The sequence below is a fragment of the Ovis aries genome, chromosome X, assembly GCF_016772045.2.
Source record: "Ovis aries strain OAR_USU_Benz2616 breed Rambouillet chromosome X, ARS-UI_Ramb_v3.0, whole genome shotgun sequence".
Lineage (NCBI taxonomy): Eukaryota > Metazoa > Chordata > Mammalia > Artiodactyla > Bovidae > Ovis > Ovis aries.
Genome location: NC_056080.1, coordinates 36990991 through 37009789, shown reverse-complemented (window position 1 = coordinate 37009789; position 18799 = coordinate 36990991). Strand labels below are relative to the sequence as shown.

The following is an 18799-nucleotide window of genomic DNA, read 5'->3' as shown; positions in this document are numbered from 1 at the left end:
ACATGCAAAGAAAGGCTGACCTTTGGGCTCGGTAGATGTATTTAGAGTTTCCGGTGAGCCGGTAGAGCAGCAGGAAGACATAGGCACTGCCGGCCACCCCGTGGCAGATCCCTGGGCCCTTCTTTAGCAAGCCCTTTTGCCATGTGAGTTCCCCACACCGGATACATGTGTCCAGGTACTGTGGTTTCTTGGAAACCAGATAAGCTTTGGCAAACAGATAGGCAATTCCTGTAAAAACATCACAGATGTTAGAGGTGATTTTCAAGGCTTAATACTATAGAGTGAAACTTCTTTAACTCAAAGAGGCCCACACATCAGGGTATTGGTAAAATATCCGTTCTAATCAAATAGGTCTAAGGTGGGGCTAGGGGTACTACATTTCTAACAATGACCCTTCCAGGGACCACATTTTAAGTAAAGGCTATAGAATCTTCTCCAAGGGAGTCTTATTGTACCTGTGAGATTTAAATTGTTTGAATTGTATGGTGATTATCAGTTCCAAAAGAAAGAGCAACAAGTACCTAGTCAGATAAAATCCATAATTTGCAAATGGGTTAATATTTAATGACAAATACTCTGGTAAGCATTATGCATGTCTTGCTATTTTGGAAAGGCTAAATGTTTATACAGTTTGCCCATCCCCCCACGAATGTTCAGAATTTGTCATCTTAAAAGTATTTAAAACTATACACCTTTTCTTAAGAGACAAACTGGGAGTCCTTCCAAAAACAACAATGATTCCAAGTGACTTGGCCAAGACTCTGGCTTCAGCTGTGAAGTGAGGCCCTGCCACCTTGACTGTTTCAAAGAAAGATCATTCCTTCAACACTGCTCAACCAAGGCAATCTCCATTACACAGGCAGGAACAGAAATAAGAGAAGTGATAGCTATTAATAGAAACCATTTCCCCCACATTCCAGGTGCTCATATTGGGAGAGGAGATTAGTAGCCCAAGATAACTCTCTCCTGCCTTGCCTACCTTCTACAGAAAGAGGGACAGACTGGAATTTAGTAGATATTTGGACTAGCTCATCCATCAGATTTATCTCTGCCTTTGTCTGTGACTGGCCTATTTTACAACTGTGTAGAGACAGAAATCACCTTGTAGAAAACTGACAATAATGTAAATAATACCTGTCTCTAGAACCTTCACATTCTGTCCAAAAGATGTTGAGCTGACTTCCCTCAGTCTTTGTGGAAGCAGCTAGTTTTTGCATCTATTAAGCAAATTCATGCCAGCCTTCTTCATGGCCTAGAGATACGTCTACTGTTTGGAGATTCCTTTGAGCCAGTTATAACACCTTTCTCTGGTTCCCTCGTTAATTTATGAGTTAAATAAAATTGTTGACATGTTTATATTTGTCTGAGAGTCATGATTTTATTCTCTTTTAAATATGTATCTTTGGGGACTTCCCTGGAAGCCCAGTGATTAAGACTCCATGCTTCCAATGCAGGAGGCATGGGTTCGATCCCTGGTTGGGGAACCAACATCCCACATGCCTCACCATGTGGCAAAAAAGGGGGGGAAAAAAAAAGGTATTCTTTAATACTCTCTATGATGAACATTTAACAACAGGCTCTCCTCAGCCAGTGCTTTCCAGAGAACCACTGACAATGGTCACCTATAGCACTATCCTCCTTCAGTTTTAGGAAGAAAGTGTCATTTCCACAAAGAATGATTTTTAAAAGAATTTCACTTGGTTAATTATGCATTCATTCACTCACTGTATCCATTTATTTGAAAGTGTGCATTGATGATCTGCTGTATTCACAGCCCTAGGCAGGGCCAGCTTCACGGGCGGGTGACCTGTACAGCCTCACAAAGGACCTCCAGGAGGGCCCCACCCTGTACTGAAGGCTCTGTTGTTGCCCTCTTGAATTTCTTAATCCTTTTTCAAAAAGGGGTCCACGTGTTTATTTTATACTGGGTCCCCCAAATTATGTAGCCAGTTCTGGCCCTGGGTGTTATAAAATAAATGATAACTCAACACAATGCCTGCCCTTCAGGAAGGCACTATCTAGAAAGGGAGGAAATAATATGTACCTGTGACAGATACATAAGAAGACACGCAGTTTACAATGATGTTGGGACATAAACTGAATGGCGTTAAAAATCATACTAGAGGAATCAGAAAATTCTAAATTCCCTGAGGGAGACTGTGAAGGGAAGCTTTGCTAGAAGTCAGGCTTTCTCCAGAACTGTGTAGGATACATAGGAAACTGCAGGCTGGAGGAGAGGGGGAGAGAGCATTCCAGGATTCAGATCAGCAACGGCAAAGATTCTAAGCCATGATAAACAAGTCACATGGAGACCAGTGGGGCAGTGTATTCTAAGCAACAGGACAATGGAAGGGTAGATAGCATCCACATTTCGGATGATTTTACAAGTCCAACTGGGCACCTTGGAATGTATTTGTTGGTGGTAGGGAACCAGTGGGAGTGTTTTATTGTAAATATTTTGGTTTACCTTTTTAATGATGATTACTGTTATAGACAAAATGCCCCACTGTGCAGTCAACCAAGACTTGAAGAAGGGCAATAGGGTAGCTATGATGAGCTGAACATGTCGGCAGAAAGATGACAAAGAGGCTAATGAAAGAGACAGCTCACAGGCTTGGTGGCTGCTTAGATATTAATTAAATATCTACTATACACCAGGACAGTAGTAGGTGCTGAGATTTTTAAAAGCCCCTCCTTTCATAGTCTTTACAACCTAACTGGGGGTATTCATTAGGCCATGTGAGGGGAAAGCAAGGCATTGCAGAAGCACACAGGAAGGCTCCTAACCCACATGTGGAGGGAGGAAAGACCCATGAAGAATGTGACACCATCTAACCCGGGTACTGAAGGTGAACTGGAAGCCCTTGGCGCTCTATCAGATCCCTTTTCTTTACCAGCAGGTGCCCCATCTCCCAGCTGCTGTGAGTTGGCTGCTGACAAAACTTACAGCTTCCCTCTTCTTGGGGGATATGCCCTCAGCCAAATGGGAGTCTATGCAATGCACCCCCACCCCCAAGAAATTTTGGCCAATGACTAACAGACATATAGGTCAGCTCCCTCTGCTTTAAGGTGGACCAACTCTGCAGTGTAATTTGTGGTTCTTAGCTCCCCACCTCCAGAATCCAGGTGAAGCTCCTGTCTAGGTGAGACAGAGAGCCCTTGGCCACCCAGCTCCTACTCTGTCCCCTGGCCACTCCTCCCTCTCTCCTTCTGTGGAGCTTTTCACTTCAGTAAAACCAAACCACCCCCACAGTTCCCTTCCTTCACCATGTTGGCTCCATGCCTCTGACTTTCCTTGGAATAAACTTCTCACCTTTCTTGGTCTGGCCAACTTATCCCAGGCATCACCTCCTCCAGGAAGCCTTCCTGGAACCTGGAGAAGGACCAGAGATGCCTCCTCTGAGCTCCCATCACTCCTACCACTCCAACAAATCTGAGCACTTATACAGTTATCATATTAAAATTACTTGTTTTTAAATATAATAACTTATTTTAAAATTGACGTACAGTTGATTTATAATATTATATTCATTCAGGTGTACAGGATAGAAATTTGGTATTTTTACAGACTGCTGCTGCTGCTGCTGCTGCTAAGTTGCTTCAGTTGTGTCCAACTCTGTGCGACCCCATAGATGGCAGCCCACCAGGCTCTCCCCTCCCTGGGACTCTCCAGGCAAGAACACGGGAGTGGGTTGCCATTGCCTTCTCCATTTACAGACTAAACTCCATTAAAAGTTATTACAAGAAAATTGTAATTCCCTGTGCTGTACAACATATGGGCTTCCCTGGTGGCTCAGATGTCTGCCTGCAATGCAGGAGACCCTGTTGGATTCCTGAGTTGCGAAGATCCCCTGGAGAAGGAAACAGCAATGCACTCCAGTATTCTTGCCTAGAGAATCCTATGGACAGAGGAGCCTGGCAGGCTACAGTCCATGGGGTCGCAAAGAGTAAGACACAACTTAGCAACTAAACAACATACAACATATCGCTGTTGCTTAGCAATTTTATACATAGTGGTTTGTATCTCTTAATCCCCTACCCCTATCTTGCCTTTCCTCCCTTCCACCCACCCTCTGGTACCCACTGTGCTCATGTTCAGTCGCTCAGTTGTGTCCAACTCTTTGTAACCCCATGGACTGTAGTCTGCCAGGCTTCTCTGTCCATGGGATTTCCTAGGCAAGAATACTGGAGTGGGTTGCCATTTCCTTCTCCAGGGATCTTCCCAACCCAGGGATCAAACCCATGCTTCCTCCATTGGCAGGCAGATTCTCTACCACTGAGCCACCAGGGAAGCCCTCTGGTACCCCCATTGGTACCCACTAGCTTGTTTTCTGTATCAGTAAATCTGTTAAGGTTACCTGTTTTCATGTCTGCCGCCCCTCATATTGTGCCAGCTAACTAAGGGCAGGTACTCTGTCATGTTCGTTTTTGCTCTCCGATCTATGGCATGGTGTTTGACACATGTCAAGGCCTCCACAAATGCCTGCTGACCCTATAATGTCTCATTTCTCACCCTGGTGCAGGCGGATGCTGAAGTGAAGATGAGATATGTGGAAGGAAGATTGGCTGAGATGGTCCCATTGCTAAACCAGGCCACTAGCCCCTGGCAGCTTAATGGGTATTGATCCTGGGGTTCTGGTCAGAGAGAAAGGGCCTCTTCCCGCAGCCCAGATCAAAGAATGGTACATGGAAGGGACCTTGAAAAACTCCTAAACCTATTGCCTTCTTACCTAACCTAGAGAAGTCCACAATCAGGTGGCTTAATCTAAAAGGAAAGGATGTTGGCTTTCTTTGCTTTTGCTGGGAAGACTGTCATGTCATCATGGAAACACTGATTATTGTCCACTGACACGAAACTCCCAGGCAGCAATGATCTATGTCTTTGTCAAATACTAATACAACTGGGAAAAGGAATTATTACTTAAGAAATATGGTTTGGGAGACTGAATCTTTGAAAACATGTGATCTAGCAGAGCCTCATAATAGTCAGACTTGGTACATATTATTTCAACATCCTGTGGAATCAGCACACAGGTCCATTCTAGGATCTTAATTGCACTGAAGCAGGCACTGTACAGTGTACAATACAAAGCTTAGTGGTCAAAGACACCTGCATGTACAAATCCCTGCAGTTATCTATTCAAAGTCACCCTTTGTAATTCACTATACTTCAATAAAAAAAAAAAAAACAACAAAGAGAAAAGTCACCTATCCAGGAGCCCTCATGAAATGATTAAAAAAAAAAAGCTACACCTGTGTTTCACCCAGAGTAAAGGAAATGAACTGTCAGTGTGACCACAATAATGATGTAACGTAATGCCATCCAGACTTTATTTTAGCCATGGTATTTGTTTTAATGAGTTTTTAAATAGTTTTCATCTTGTATTTCAGAATCACTAAGGCTAGGAAGGGGTCAGGTGAATCTGCCTGCATCTAGTGAGAAAAACTCGATGTTTCACTAGGTATTTATAAATGTGAGTGTCTGCAAATCGTTGGGGTCATATCCCTCAGGAACGGCAAGGGACCACAGGATAAAAGGTTTCTGTAGTGATTTAAAAAAAAAAGAGAGAGAGAGAGAGTTTTCCTACTCCATCTCTACCTACTCCTTTCACAGATGAAGAAACAAAAAAGCACGAACGAAACAAAGTGGTTTTCTCAAGGTTACTTAACTGGTTAGTGTTGGCGCTACAATTGGAATCCAGTTATTAACTTAAGAGTCCAGAAGTATATTCACACTGCATAAATGATAACTAAGGCTGTCACCTGTAGAGGTGAGTTGAAGGAAATTCAACAGGAAACAATTATAGTGGGAGATAAGATATCATTGATGAAATTCCACATTGTGGACTATTTCTGGCAGGTTTTTAATCACAGAATCAGTCTGCTGTCCCAAACCATCTGTACTGTTCATAAATCTACTCTCAAAAATAAATGTTTTCCTCACACAAGTGAGAATTATTTTTCTAGGTCATCTCCTGCTTTAGAATTTTTGGAGAGCTTACTGTTGCCAACTTCAGAGGAATCGTGATGATTTTTAACCTGCACTTATCAGATTCATAATCCCTCTTGGTGCTATTTTTAGCACATCTCTTAAAAGGAAGACCAATACCCTTGAGAATGGAAGCGGTAGTTGGCAGACATAATGGGCTCCATTTGGTTGTTTATTCATTTGTGAACTGGCTTATTTTTGGCAGTCTGGTGAATACGTGGGTTGAATGCTTTTGCTTTGCAACCTACATTTAATCTTACCAAGATACTGAACATGAATGATATATGAGAATAAAGTCCTCAGGGTAATGAATCCTATGCTGTATTGTTATGGTCCATGATTTACAAAGACAGATGGGATGTGAAGTACAGCACAGTAAGAATGGAGTAACTGTCCTGCAAGACCCCCATATCAATTAAGTGACCCAGCCACTTATTTTAGTAGACAGTCTGCCCACTCTTTACAGGGCTTTTACTATACATTGGATCCTTTTAAAATAGGCTGTATTTAATTTGAGACATTTCCAAAATTCAAGGATCCTGGGGTGCTTGAAGGCTATCCAATGGCCATCAGTGCTAATGATTAAAGGGAATAGGAAATGAGAGTGTTGAGCATAACATGAAGAAATATCATTTCCAGAATGGTAAATAACTGCTGTTTTTCTTCAAGAAAAAGTTCAAAGCCAGAAAAAAAATGGACTCAAATGATCACTGGTGGGAATTAGCCTGGACATAATGTACAGTGCCCTAGAGGTGGTACAAGCACACACAGGAGCCTTTGAAGTCCTCCCTTAAGTAAAAGTGGCAGGCAGACAAAATCTAGCCAATGGACTAAGACTTTGATTATTTGTCATCTCAGACTGTACTGAAGTAAAACATGAAATTCCACTTGGATTAAAGAACGTTACATAGGTAAGGAGGGGAAAGAAAGTAATAAAAATCAGGTAACAAACTAAAGACAAATTAAATATATTTTAAAACTGTACTCACTCATGGCACTGAAGCATAGCCTTGAAAATTAAATACACTCCTAATCAAAAATGTGCATTATTTCAGTATTTTAAGTCTCCTCCCTGGCCAATAGGCCAAAATGAATTGTTTTCTCTGAATTTAATTTATTTTGAATTGCATCTTCTCCAAGGCCTAATTAGTGGTATAATGGGGTTAAAAAGAAAGAAAGAAAGTGAAAAGATGGGGTCTGATAAGTTTCCAGGCTCAATTCCAGAGAGTTCACTGCAAATGGCTTCTCATTTCTCTAGACTTTTCATTAGGTGATAATAGAAACTGTCATTTGAAGATGAATTATAGAACAGTCCATCTTAAACCTTAATGTACATACAAATCAACTAGGGCCCTTGTTGAAATGCGGATTGGGATTCACTGGGGCTGGGGTGGGGCCTGAGATTCTCGATATCCAACAAGCGTCCAGGTGGCCCATGCCACTGGTCCAGGGACCATGTTTTGAACTGTGAGGTTCCAGACCTGCACTGTCCCATGAAGCCCCTGAGCACCTGCAACATGGCACTGGTCCAGGGACCATGTTTTGAACTGTGAGGTTCCAGACCTGCACTGTCCCATGAAGCCCCTGAGCACCTGCAACATGGCTAGTCTGAATCAGGATGGGATGTAAGTCTAACATATACATGGGATTTCAAAGACAATATTTCAAAACTGTGAAATCCTACTCGATTTTTAAATTGGCTGCATGTTGAAATAACATTTGGGGTGTACTGAAAGTGTTAATCACTCAGTCGTGTCCAACTCTTTGCGACCCCATGGACCATAGCCTGCCAGGCTTCTCTGGCCATGGAATTTCCCAGGCAAGAAATATAGGAATGGGTTGCTGTTTCCTACTCCAGGGGATCTTCCTGACCCAGGGATCGAACTCCGGTCTCTTGCATTGCAGGCAGATTCTTTAATGTCTAAGCTACCAGGGAAGCCCCTTGGGGTATATTGGGGTAGCTCTATTATGAAAATTAATTTCACCTGTTTCTGTGGTTTCACTAGGGCTACTAAACAGTTATATCATTTGTGGCTCATATTATATTTTATTGGAGAACACTAGTTTAATTTGTATGCAAATAGATACTGATCATTTATATTTTAAACACAGGATCATTTCTAGAGATCTTTAACCGATGGAGACTTTTCTGGCTTTGGAAAGTTTTCTCTTGACCTTTTCACCTCCCGTGGTAATGGTGTAAGGTGGGAAATACCCTCACTTCTCAGAAAAGGCATGTGTGTTTGGCTAAGCCTGCTGAAAGACAATGTTTTCAGATAAGAATGGAAGTGAGACCTGGGGCGCCGTGGCACCAGTGCACCAGCTCATTCTCTCTCTCGATGGCCTCGCCAAGTTCAGGGGGCCAGTTGCAGTTCTGTTCCTGCTCCATAAGGAAGTCCACGCTCTGCCACACCAGCTCCTGGTCCGAGGGCTTCAGGTGCTCATGGTAAGAAAGAAGCATCTGGAGGATGGATGATAGGCCATGAGCTGCTCCTATACAGACAAGAGAAGCATTGTTAATTCAATTGGACCAGTTTGAAGTCTGGGCCCAAGTATGACAAACGGATGAAGGGGCTGGGGAAAGCCAGGCATTCTGGGCAAAAGGAACAGGCACAAAGGTTTGTTTGCTGGAGACTATGTTGGATAGAACCAAGGAAGGGAAAGAAACAGCTGGAGTTTGGAGAGGGAGGCAGGCGATCTACAACGGGCCCTGCAAGTCACGCTGCAAGGGGTGATGGGGAGACTATGAAAGATTGAAAGGAGGAGTAACCAACTTTCATTCACAAGCCTCATATCTCAAAAGTAGCCACTGTGATTCGGTATTCTGTTATTGTGTATGTGTGTGTGCGCACACACACACATGTACATGCTCAGTTGTGTTCAAGTCTTTGCAACCCCATGGACTATAGCCCGCCAGGCTCCTCTGTCCATGGGATTTCCCAGGCAGGAATACTGGAGTGGGTTGCCATTTCCTTCTCCAGTGGATCGACCCTACCCAGGGATTGAACCCATGTCTCCTGCATTGGCAGGCAGATTCTTTACTAGTGAGTCACTAGGGAATTAATCCATTAATATTAAAAACTTGAAGATGTCAGTGGCTGAATCCTGTTTCCCTGTGCACAGGTACAACTGGTACACAGGTACTAATTACACTGATTGTATAAGCTGTTTAACTTTCAGCAAAAATAGGCCAATGAATTCACAATCAAGAATAAAGTATTTTAGTCTTTAGTGAAAGTCCCTGGTGGATCAGTGGTAAAGAATCTGCCTGCCAATGCAGGAGACCTGGGTTTGATCCCTGGGTCAGGAAGATTCCCTGGAGAAGGGAAGGGCTACCCACTCTAGTATTCTTGCCTGGAAAATCCCATGGACAGAGGAGTCTGGGGGGTACAGCCCATGGGGTGGGTTGCATAGAGTCATACATGACTGATTCTCTCTCTCTCTCTCTCTCTCTCACACACACACACACACACACATTGTTAAAACAGTTACCTTTCTGACAGGTAGACTCTGAAAATAAATATGAAATTGTGCTTTGAAGTATCCATCAATATTTATTTTCAAATGGCTTTCCCAGTGATAGTGATGACCTATGTAAAAGTGGCTATTAGAGACTGCCTTCCTCCTCCAGGCCTTGGCCAACACCTTCACTCACCCAAGTATTCGGTTCCATAGTAAGAATACATCAGTGGGAATGGCTTCCTCTTTTTCATGGCATACTGTTTCCCAGAGTCCAGGATGGCCTGACAAATTGATTTGATCTGGGCTGGGGTCAGCACCTGAGTAAGGAAATCAAGAAGCAGAAGTCAAGTCAGGATCTTCATTATTCCTCTGACACCAGATTTTAATAGTCCATCAGCATAAACCCCCCACACTCCTCTTCTTCTTTGTAAATAAGCTCAGCCCATCACACCTTTTTTTAAAAACCACTGATTCTCTCTCTGCTGTCAAGTTTATCTCCCCTCTTCAGAAAATTTGCTGTTCTGATGGCAAACACAAATCTTTACTGCTATAGGCTTTTGTAAAAGGCAAAGACCACCTTACAGCTGTTATGTCATTAATCCTTGTCACAAGAACAAGCAGTTGCTCAGAAAAGAACAAAGACTGGTCCTAAGTGACCATGCTTAACAAAGCTGTTACTCCTGATATATGGCATGGGTCTGGCTCAGACAATGGGCCTTCAGTTTGTGTCATTTTGATTGTGCTTATAAAGCCACAATTCTATGACAACTGCTACACGACAGACTCAATAGAGCCTGCTTTTGCAGTCTCTGAAGGGCTTCCTAGGTGCCTGCCAAGGCAGGAGACACAAGAGACGTGGGCTCTATCCCCACGTGGGGAAGATCTCCTGGAGAAGGAAATGGCAACTCGTTCAAGTATTCTTGTCTGGAGAATCCCATGGACAAAGGAGCCTGGTGGGCTATAGTCTATAGGGTTCCAAAGAGTGAGATGCGTCTGTGCACAGCACAGTAGAGCAGAAGGAAACCGAAGTCCAGTAAGGACCAATACAAAAGAACTTTCACTATCAAAATGACTCTGGGCACTTCCCTTTGGCCCAGTGGTTAAGATTCCCTGCTTCCACTGCAAGGGGCACGGGTTCCAGCCCTGGTTGGGGAATGAAGATCCCATATCAAAAACAAAATGACTGAATAGAGAATGACCAAAAGGCAATGCATGACATGCTGTCTCCCATATTTTATTCAATTTCCCCACCGTAAGTTTGAGGGCTATAGAGATTAAAATGTTCTCAAGCCTACAAAGTATCACTACATTATTAGGGTTCCGCTCAGGTATGCAATGTTCTCTGCCACCCATTCAGCCTCAGGGCTGACTGGATACTCCCTCTGGCACTCTCTCATGTCCCTGTTACTCTTGGCACAGCACCCACTGTGTTCTCTCTCTCTCTCTAGTGGATGATCAGATGCAAAGACCCTGACGTCTCATCATTTTGGTATCCTTGGTTCCTAATGCTGAGCCTGAGGGGGCCTTTGGTAACTGATGAGTAAGAGCCAGGTGTACTGGTATGAAAAGCAGAGTCCTCCCTCTCCTCTTTCCTTTACTCCATCACCACCCCCCTGCTTCCTCTTCCTTCCGAAATTATTTCTTAAGCCCTTAGTATCACATGGCAGGAAAGCCTATCCCAGATGCTGGAGACATAACAGTGAACAGGATGACAAGACCTTTACTCTCATGAAGCCAACCTTCCAAAAAGGTAAACCTATGTAAGAAAAGTACTAGTCAGAGTAACCAAAAAAAGAAAAATCACCTACAGTTCAGCCTTGGCCTGAATGAATGAATCTGGAATCAAGTCTATTGGATTTTGTTTTTTCTCTAAAGATTCACACATCAAATTTTCCTATGTGGTATCTGCCATCTGACTCACCTAATCCTTTAGAAATAACTAATGATTTCTTAAATCATGACTTGCTCTTCTGATTTACCCAACATTAGAAGGGGCTTCCCAGGTGGCGCTAATGGTAAAGAACCCACCTGCCAATCAATGCAGGAGACTAAGAAATGCAGGTTACATTCCAGGGCTGGGGAGATCCCTGGAGAAGGAAATGGCAACCCACTCCAGTATTCTTGCCTGGAGAATCCCCACGGACAGAGGAGCCTGGTGGACTATGGTCCATAGGATTGCAAAGAGTCAGACATGACTGAAGCAACTTAGCATCCACGCATGCACAGAAGGGCAAACTGTAATCCAGGTTTTGGCCTCTTCAAATCTAGCATTTAATTTGGAAAAATAATTACATAAAAAGGAAGTTGTTCATTAATTTGCCAATTAACATTACTGAGCTACTACTAGTCCAGTGAGGCCCTCTATTAGGTATTGTTGGGGAACTCTAGAAAGCCTGGGAAACATTTTTTTTTTTTAGACAAAAGTCTATAATCAAGCAATTAAAGTTCACAAGTCCACCTCACACTGGTCAGAATGACCATCATCAAAAAGTCTGCAAATAATAAATGCTGGAGTGTGTGTGGAGAAAAGGGAACCAACCCTCTTAGACAGTTGGTGGGAATGTAAATTGGTGTAGCCACTATGGAGAACAGCATGGAGGTTCCTTCAAAAAATACAAAATAGAAATACCATATATGTCTGGAGAAAACTCTAATTTGAAAAGATACATGCACCCCAGTGTTCACAGCAGCACTGTTTACAATAGCCAAGACAAGGAAGCAACCTAAATGTTTATTGACAGAGGAATGTATAAAGAAGATGTGGTTTATATATACAATGAAATATTTCTCATGAAGCAATGTCACTTGGATGGGCCTAGAGATTATCATACTAAGTGAAGAAAGTCAGACAGAGAAAAACAAATATCATATAATTTATATGTGCAATCTAAAAAATGACAGAAATGAACTTATTTACAAAACATAAATAGATTCACTGACAGAGTAAACAAACATGGTTACCAAAGGGGAAGGGGGGGGACAGATGAATTAGGAATTTGGGATTAACAGATATATATTACTATATATAAAATAGATAACCAACAAGGATCTACTGTATAGCACAAGGAACTATATTCAGTATCTTGTAATAACCTGTAAGAGAAAATAATCTGAAAAAAGGAATATATATATATAATACAACTGAATCACTTTGCTGTACATCTGAAACATTGTAAAACAACTTAAATTGTTTCTTTAATTAAAAGAGAAAAGTTCATGAGCCCAGGCAGGTGTGGAAAGAAGCTATAGGGCAGAGCAAGTAACACATCAGCTTCACTAAGACTCTGGGTTCTCGTTTTCCATTTGGTTGCTCAGAAACAATTACAGCTATGCCATGAGTTTCAACTTAAATTTCTTTTTTATTAGGTACCTATCTTTGCCTCTTGGGTTTACTCCTTCCTGCCTAACATTCCCAAAGACCTATCTTCCGACACTTTCCCACCATCATTCAAGGCTTAGCCCCAGGTCTTTCCTTAGCTGAAGAGCCCATTTCTCTTATATTTTCCACTCTACATCTATCAAATTGCTACCAGAATTTCAATTTGCCACTAAAAACATCTTTCTCTGTGCCTTTATTGGCATCAACTGATCTCACATTTGGTCTGACTCTACCTAATATCTTGTATTATCAGTCTCATCAACCCCGCCATCCTGGCTCACTCTCAGAAACTTGCCAAGAGCCTCAAAAGGCATGAACTTAAAAGGAGTCTATCCTGGTACCATCCGTAATTCCCTGAGGATATATTTGGCTCTTCACCTGAACTGAGGTCCTGTTTGCCTCTTGTGGTCTTGAATCCATACAACAGAGGCAGTTTTTGTGACAGGAAAAGGCCACTGGAGTTTCAGGGTATGTATTCATGTGAATGACTAAAGTTCTCCCTATTTGACTTCCGTGCTGATAATTGAAAACTGGATTACTTTTTCCTCCGTTGAACATATATTCATGTCTCCTTTTCCTCCACCTGCTTGTTTTTCTTTTTTTTTCTCTATTTTTTGACCACATAGTGCCGCATAGGAGATCTTAGTTCTCTGACCAGGGATTGAACCTTCACCCCCTGCAGTGAAAGTGTGATGTCCTAACCATACTGGACCACCAAGGGAAGTCCCATCCATCTGCTTGTTTTTAACCCAGAAAAGAAAAAAATCAACTTTGGTTCTATGTGGTGCCTTCTCTTTTCCTTTTCACCCCTAATCCACAGCTCCCAATAGAGAATGAGTTTATAAAATATTGCAAAACCTCCCCGGTCATGCATCATGTCTGGGCGGCTTCCTCTTATCTCTCAGAAACACTGTGAAAAACAAAGAGAAGCGGCGCTTGTTGGGCTGGATAAAGACCAGTTATGCGTGCAGTTCTTTATCGCTGGGAACAGGCAAGACCTACCCTTGGCTTTATTGATCAGCAAATAAAAAGTGAAGAGTGCTCGTGAGAAGTGTGCAGAGGAGACCATCGAGGAAGAGGGTCCTGGTCTCACCGTCCTTCTCCACAATGCACAGTACATTAGGGAGGAAGGAGATGACATGGTTGGGGGGGTGGGGGTGGACAGTGGCTGCTTCATGTTCTCTCATAGGTCTGCCCTCTCCAATATCCCTTCAGGTCCCACTCCCAGCACAGAGTAACACATGAGCACACATACTGCGAAGAAGATGGCCTCCCAGCTTCTGAAACCTGCTGAAGCCTTAGGAATGAGGAAACAGCATTTCCACTGGGGGGAAAGGAGTGACTGCAGGTGGCAGAGAGGGGCTCCCTGCCCATTAGGCCTCTATCAAAACACACCCAAATTCCCTCTCCTGTATTTGTAGCATATAATAAGGTTATTTGCGTGCTGATGTCTTGGATGGATTTGGTTCTCTTTTCTAATTATTATTATTATTATTTTACTATAGTTGATGTTCCGGAGAAGGCAATGGCACCCCACTCCAGTACTCTTGCCTGGAAAATCCCATGGACAGAGGAGCCTGGTGGGCTGCAGTCCATGGGGTCGCACAGAGTTGGACACGACTGAAGCGACTTAGCAGTAGCAGCAGCAGCATAGTTGATTTCCAGTGTTGTGTTAATTTCTGCTGTACAGCAAAGGGACTCAGTTATATAGACATATATGTTCTTTTTATATTCTTTTCCATTACAGTAATCACAGGATATTGAACATAGTTCCCTATGCTACCGCAGTAGGACTTTGCTGATTATCCATTCTGTTTGTGGTCATTTGCATCTGCTAATCCCACACTCCCAGTCTACCCCTCCCCCAGCCCTGCCTTGGCAACCACAAGCCTGTTGTCTATGTCCGTGAGTCTCTGTTTCAAAGACACGTTCATTTGTGACATATTTTAGGTTCTACATATAAGTGACAGCATATGGTATTTGGATTTGGTTCTTTAAATAAATTTTTATACTGAATTGAAATAAATTAAGATATGTCAAACATGCAAAGCAAGTCTCTGGTGGGTTGGTGTAAATAGTTTGATTAGGTTAGCTGATTGCCTTCGCTGGTCCTTGAACAGAGGTGTCTGTTGTGAAAGAGTCCTATGGGGCTGGGCTGTGAGCATGAAGAGATGAGAGCACAATAAAGCTCATGCTATGTTGCTTGGCCCCAACCTAAAGGTCAAGCTCTGATGCAACCACCTCCCTACTGAGGATACATGACCTTTCTTAAGGAAATAAATGAAATGGGCTAAGCCACAGAAAGCCTGCCTCACCACAGACCCCTTTTCAGAGTGAAGTGTCCCGCCCACAGGCCCTCTGAAGTGGTGGTCTTTGCTAGCTTACTATCAACCATGGCTAGCATGAGCAAGCAACAACAGTCCAAAATGCCCTGAATAGGTGACTGCCCAGCCAGATGCAATGCAAAAGGTCACTCCAATATCATGTCAAACACACATGTAACAGAGCAAGAATTTAACGCAGTTAGTGTCAGGTTAGCTGACATGAGGTGATTTCCTTCAGCAATGTATTTCACCCACTCCTTTGCCCCACCATTCTGGTGGTAGCACAAATTTCTGCTTCGAGAAAGAAAAAAGCCATTTGATGATCAATGAACACAAAAATGACTTTTTTTTAGGTTAAAAAAAATTTATTGGAGTAGAGTTGATTTACAATGTCATGTTAGTTTCAAGTATACAGCAAAGTGATTTGATTATACATATACATATATTCATTCTTTGTTTTTTTTTTTTTGGCTGTACTGCTCAGCACGTGGCATCTTAGCTCCCCGCTGAGGGATTGAACCCACATCCCCTGCACTGGAAGTGTGGAGTCTTAACTACTGGACTGCAGGGAAGTCCCCCTCTTCCTTCTTTTTATGATACCCATGGAGATAATAGCTCTGAGGAAAAACGGCTTTTGAGTTATTAAGATCCTGGGTATGTTAGTACTTAAAGCTGATAAGATAAACAACAGACTTGAAGGCAATATAGAATCAGGATGGAGCTAAAGCTGTTCAAGGTGGGCAGAGGTGACATGGAATAGAAACCAGGAAGTTAAAAGTCAGTGTAGAGTTCCTGCTGTCCCAGCTCCATTTCCTTGTAATAGGCATTAGGAAAGATCCTATAATCTCCTGAAAAGGTTTGGAAAATTATAGGTAGTTAGGATGTGTGCCCCCCCCCCCCACCTGGAATTTGGGGAGATGGCAGACTCAGAGATGTGGCTCTTGTCTCAGGGTCTGGGGCCAGTAACAGAGATACTGCTACATAGCACATCCACAAGAGAGACAGAAGCAATTCCAAGTTTCCTGTGGGTACCATGGTGGAGCAGAAAAACATCCCATATCCAAAAGTAAATTTTTCTAACAAAATTCCCTGTCCAAATTTAGAAGTTAGGGAAATTTTTTTGGTACAAAGTCAAAATACAAATGGTTAGAGGCCTCTTTGGGGCTTTGATTCAGTTGAAAGCCACTAGGTTACAGATAAGAGCCAGGCCTTCAGGAAATCTCTGGAGTGGGTGGAGATGTATGTAAGGTGTTAAGAAGACAAAAACTTATAGGAGTTGCTTTGACGCAGAAGCAGCTTAAAGAGATAAGGTACAGCTAAGGGAGGCAGGCTTCCCTGGTGGTGCAGTGGCAAAGAATCTGCCTGCCAATGCAGGAGACACGGGTTTGACCCCTGGTTCAGGAAGACCCCTTGGAGAAGTAAATGGCAACCCACTCACTCCAGTGTTCTTGCCTGGTGAATTCCATGGACAGAGGAGCTTGGTGGGCTACAGTCTATGGGGTTGCAAAGAGTTGGACATGACTCAGCAACTGAGCATGCACAACTAAGGGAAGGCTTTCAAACAGGAAACAGATATTGATGAATCAGACAATTTACATTATGTGCTTGGCCTTGCTGGGCACTTTGAGAGAAGATATATTTTTCTTTGTTTTTTGATGTGGACCATTGTTTACAGTCTTTATTGAACTTGTTGCAGTATTGCTTCTGTTTTATGTTTTGGTTTTTTGGTTGTGAGGCATGTGAGATCTTGGCTCCTTGATTAGGGACTGAGCCAGCACCCCCTGCAATGGAAGCCGAAGTCTTAACCACTGGCCCACCGTGGAAGTCCCAAGACAAGATATAATCTCAGTAAACAGACTTAACATCTGAATCATTTAAATAGTGAAATATTTTGCATTTGTTTAAATTCTCAAAGTCATGATCTATAGGGGTAAGGTGGAAGGAGAGAATATTGAGGGCTTCACAGAGGGAGAGGGGTATGAGCTAAGCTTTGAAGGACAGTTAGGAAGTGAAGAAATGAAAGGAGATGGGGGGAGGGAGAAAAGGTATTTTAAGTGGTGGGATGGAGAAAACCCTGTGTATTATGGCCAGGCTTCTCAAATTGCAGTGTGCACACAGATTACCTGGTGCTCTTGTTAAAATGCAGATTCTGATTCCGTGAGTCTGGGATGGGACCAGGACTCTATAGTTCTAACAAGCTCCCAGGCAAGGCTGCTGACCTCACCCAGACCACACATGAAGCAGGAAGCAGTTATGGGAGCAGGGAGGCTGGCTGCAGGAGAGGATTTCTCTTGGAAAGGGTGAGAACTTAGATGGAAGGAACTGTAGGAAGTTCCCAAAGAACGTTCGAGGAAGCAAGAGCGTGCCCCAGAGGCAAGAACACTGCAGCTGTAATTTCAAAGACCAGAACCTAGGAAAGAGAAGCGATAACAATGGGAAATTCTCTTCCATTTTGCCGTGTGGAGGAAAAGTCCCTCCAAAATCTGCAAACCCTAGTGGGGAGCTCTCTTAGCCAATGTGGCCAGGTTTGTTATTTAACTTAATTATTCTCTAAATAGAGTGCGTGTGCTGGTGCAGAAGGAGCAAGTCCCTTGCATCTAGTTTTTCTGATGCTCTATGACCATTATTATGCTGGGTGATGAGGAACTGGAGGCAGGTTACTCTAGTTAATGATTATCTTCCAATCATCAAAGGGATTCGGCAGGGAATTTCACTTACAAACATTTGGTCCTAGACACTGTTTCAAACTTGTTTTTTTTTCCCTTCTCATGTCGAGACACCCAAGCCAGGAAAACACTGGGAACCAGAAAAGCAAAACAGGTTTTACCCCATTCCTGCAGACTGACTGCCGGCTTGAAAGATTTATTATAAGTACCTGGTAACCCAGTCTGCAGCAAGTGTTACTAAGTGATTTTGTTCTGTTTCCTCCAAGACATGAAATGTCTCAGAGCCTGAGCTGCCTTTTCTACAAAAATAGGCTCACAATGATTTGCCCCATCTACCCACTCAGGTGACAGTGAGACCTATTTTAAAAAAGCAGTTCCCATTTGGGGTTAGCAGACACAAACTGGTATATATAGAATGGATAAATAACAAGATTCTACTGTATACCACAGAGAACTATACTCAATATCCTGTGATAAACCAGGATGGAAAAGAATTTGAAAAAGAATGTGTGTATGTATGTATGTATGTATGTGTGTATATATATATATATATATATATATAATGGAGTCACTTTCTGTACAGCAGAAATTAACACAACACTGTAAATTAACTATACTTTTTCATAAAAGCAAAAAAAAAAAGAAGTTCCAATTAGCAAATTCCAATTTTATTAAGCTGACAATTGTATCTAGCTCTAGGTCATAGTGAATATCAGCCTTAGTCAATCGTGTCAGTTGTCCCCACTGTCCCTTGCTAGATATTCAGTTCTCAGCAGTCTGTGAAGCTAGAGTTGGCTATGTGACTTCATTTTGATCAATGGGGAAATCTGCTGAGGTGGGAGCTTCCTGGAAAACTCTTGATTTCAGCATAAATGGAAGTAAAATGGACACACTTGGCTTTTCCTGCCTTTCCTCTTTTTGGCGCCTTGAATGTTTATGTGAGGCCTGGAGCTATAGCAGCCATTTTGCATCCTGAGGC

General features: G+C 42.7%; 1 protein-coding gene across 2 annotated transcripts in view; it reads right to left on the bottom strand.

The window, feature by feature from the left end:
• The window catches only part of LANCL3 (LanC like family member 3), a 123050-nt gene that overhangs the window by 17677 nt on the left and 86574 nt on the right, over positions 1-18799 (bottom strand). For both annotated transcript variants that reach the window (XM_060408370.1, XM_027963536.3), the window contains exons 2-4: positions 9645-9768; positions 8285-8482; positions 21-228 (exon numbers count right to left, since the gene is read on the bottom strand). In XM_060408370.1, the coding sequence (XP_060264353.1) occupies positions 21-228; positions 8285-8482; positions 9645-9768 (530 nt within the window). The remainder of the gene's footprint in view (positions 1-20; positions 229-8284; positions 8483-9644; positions 9769-18799) is intronic.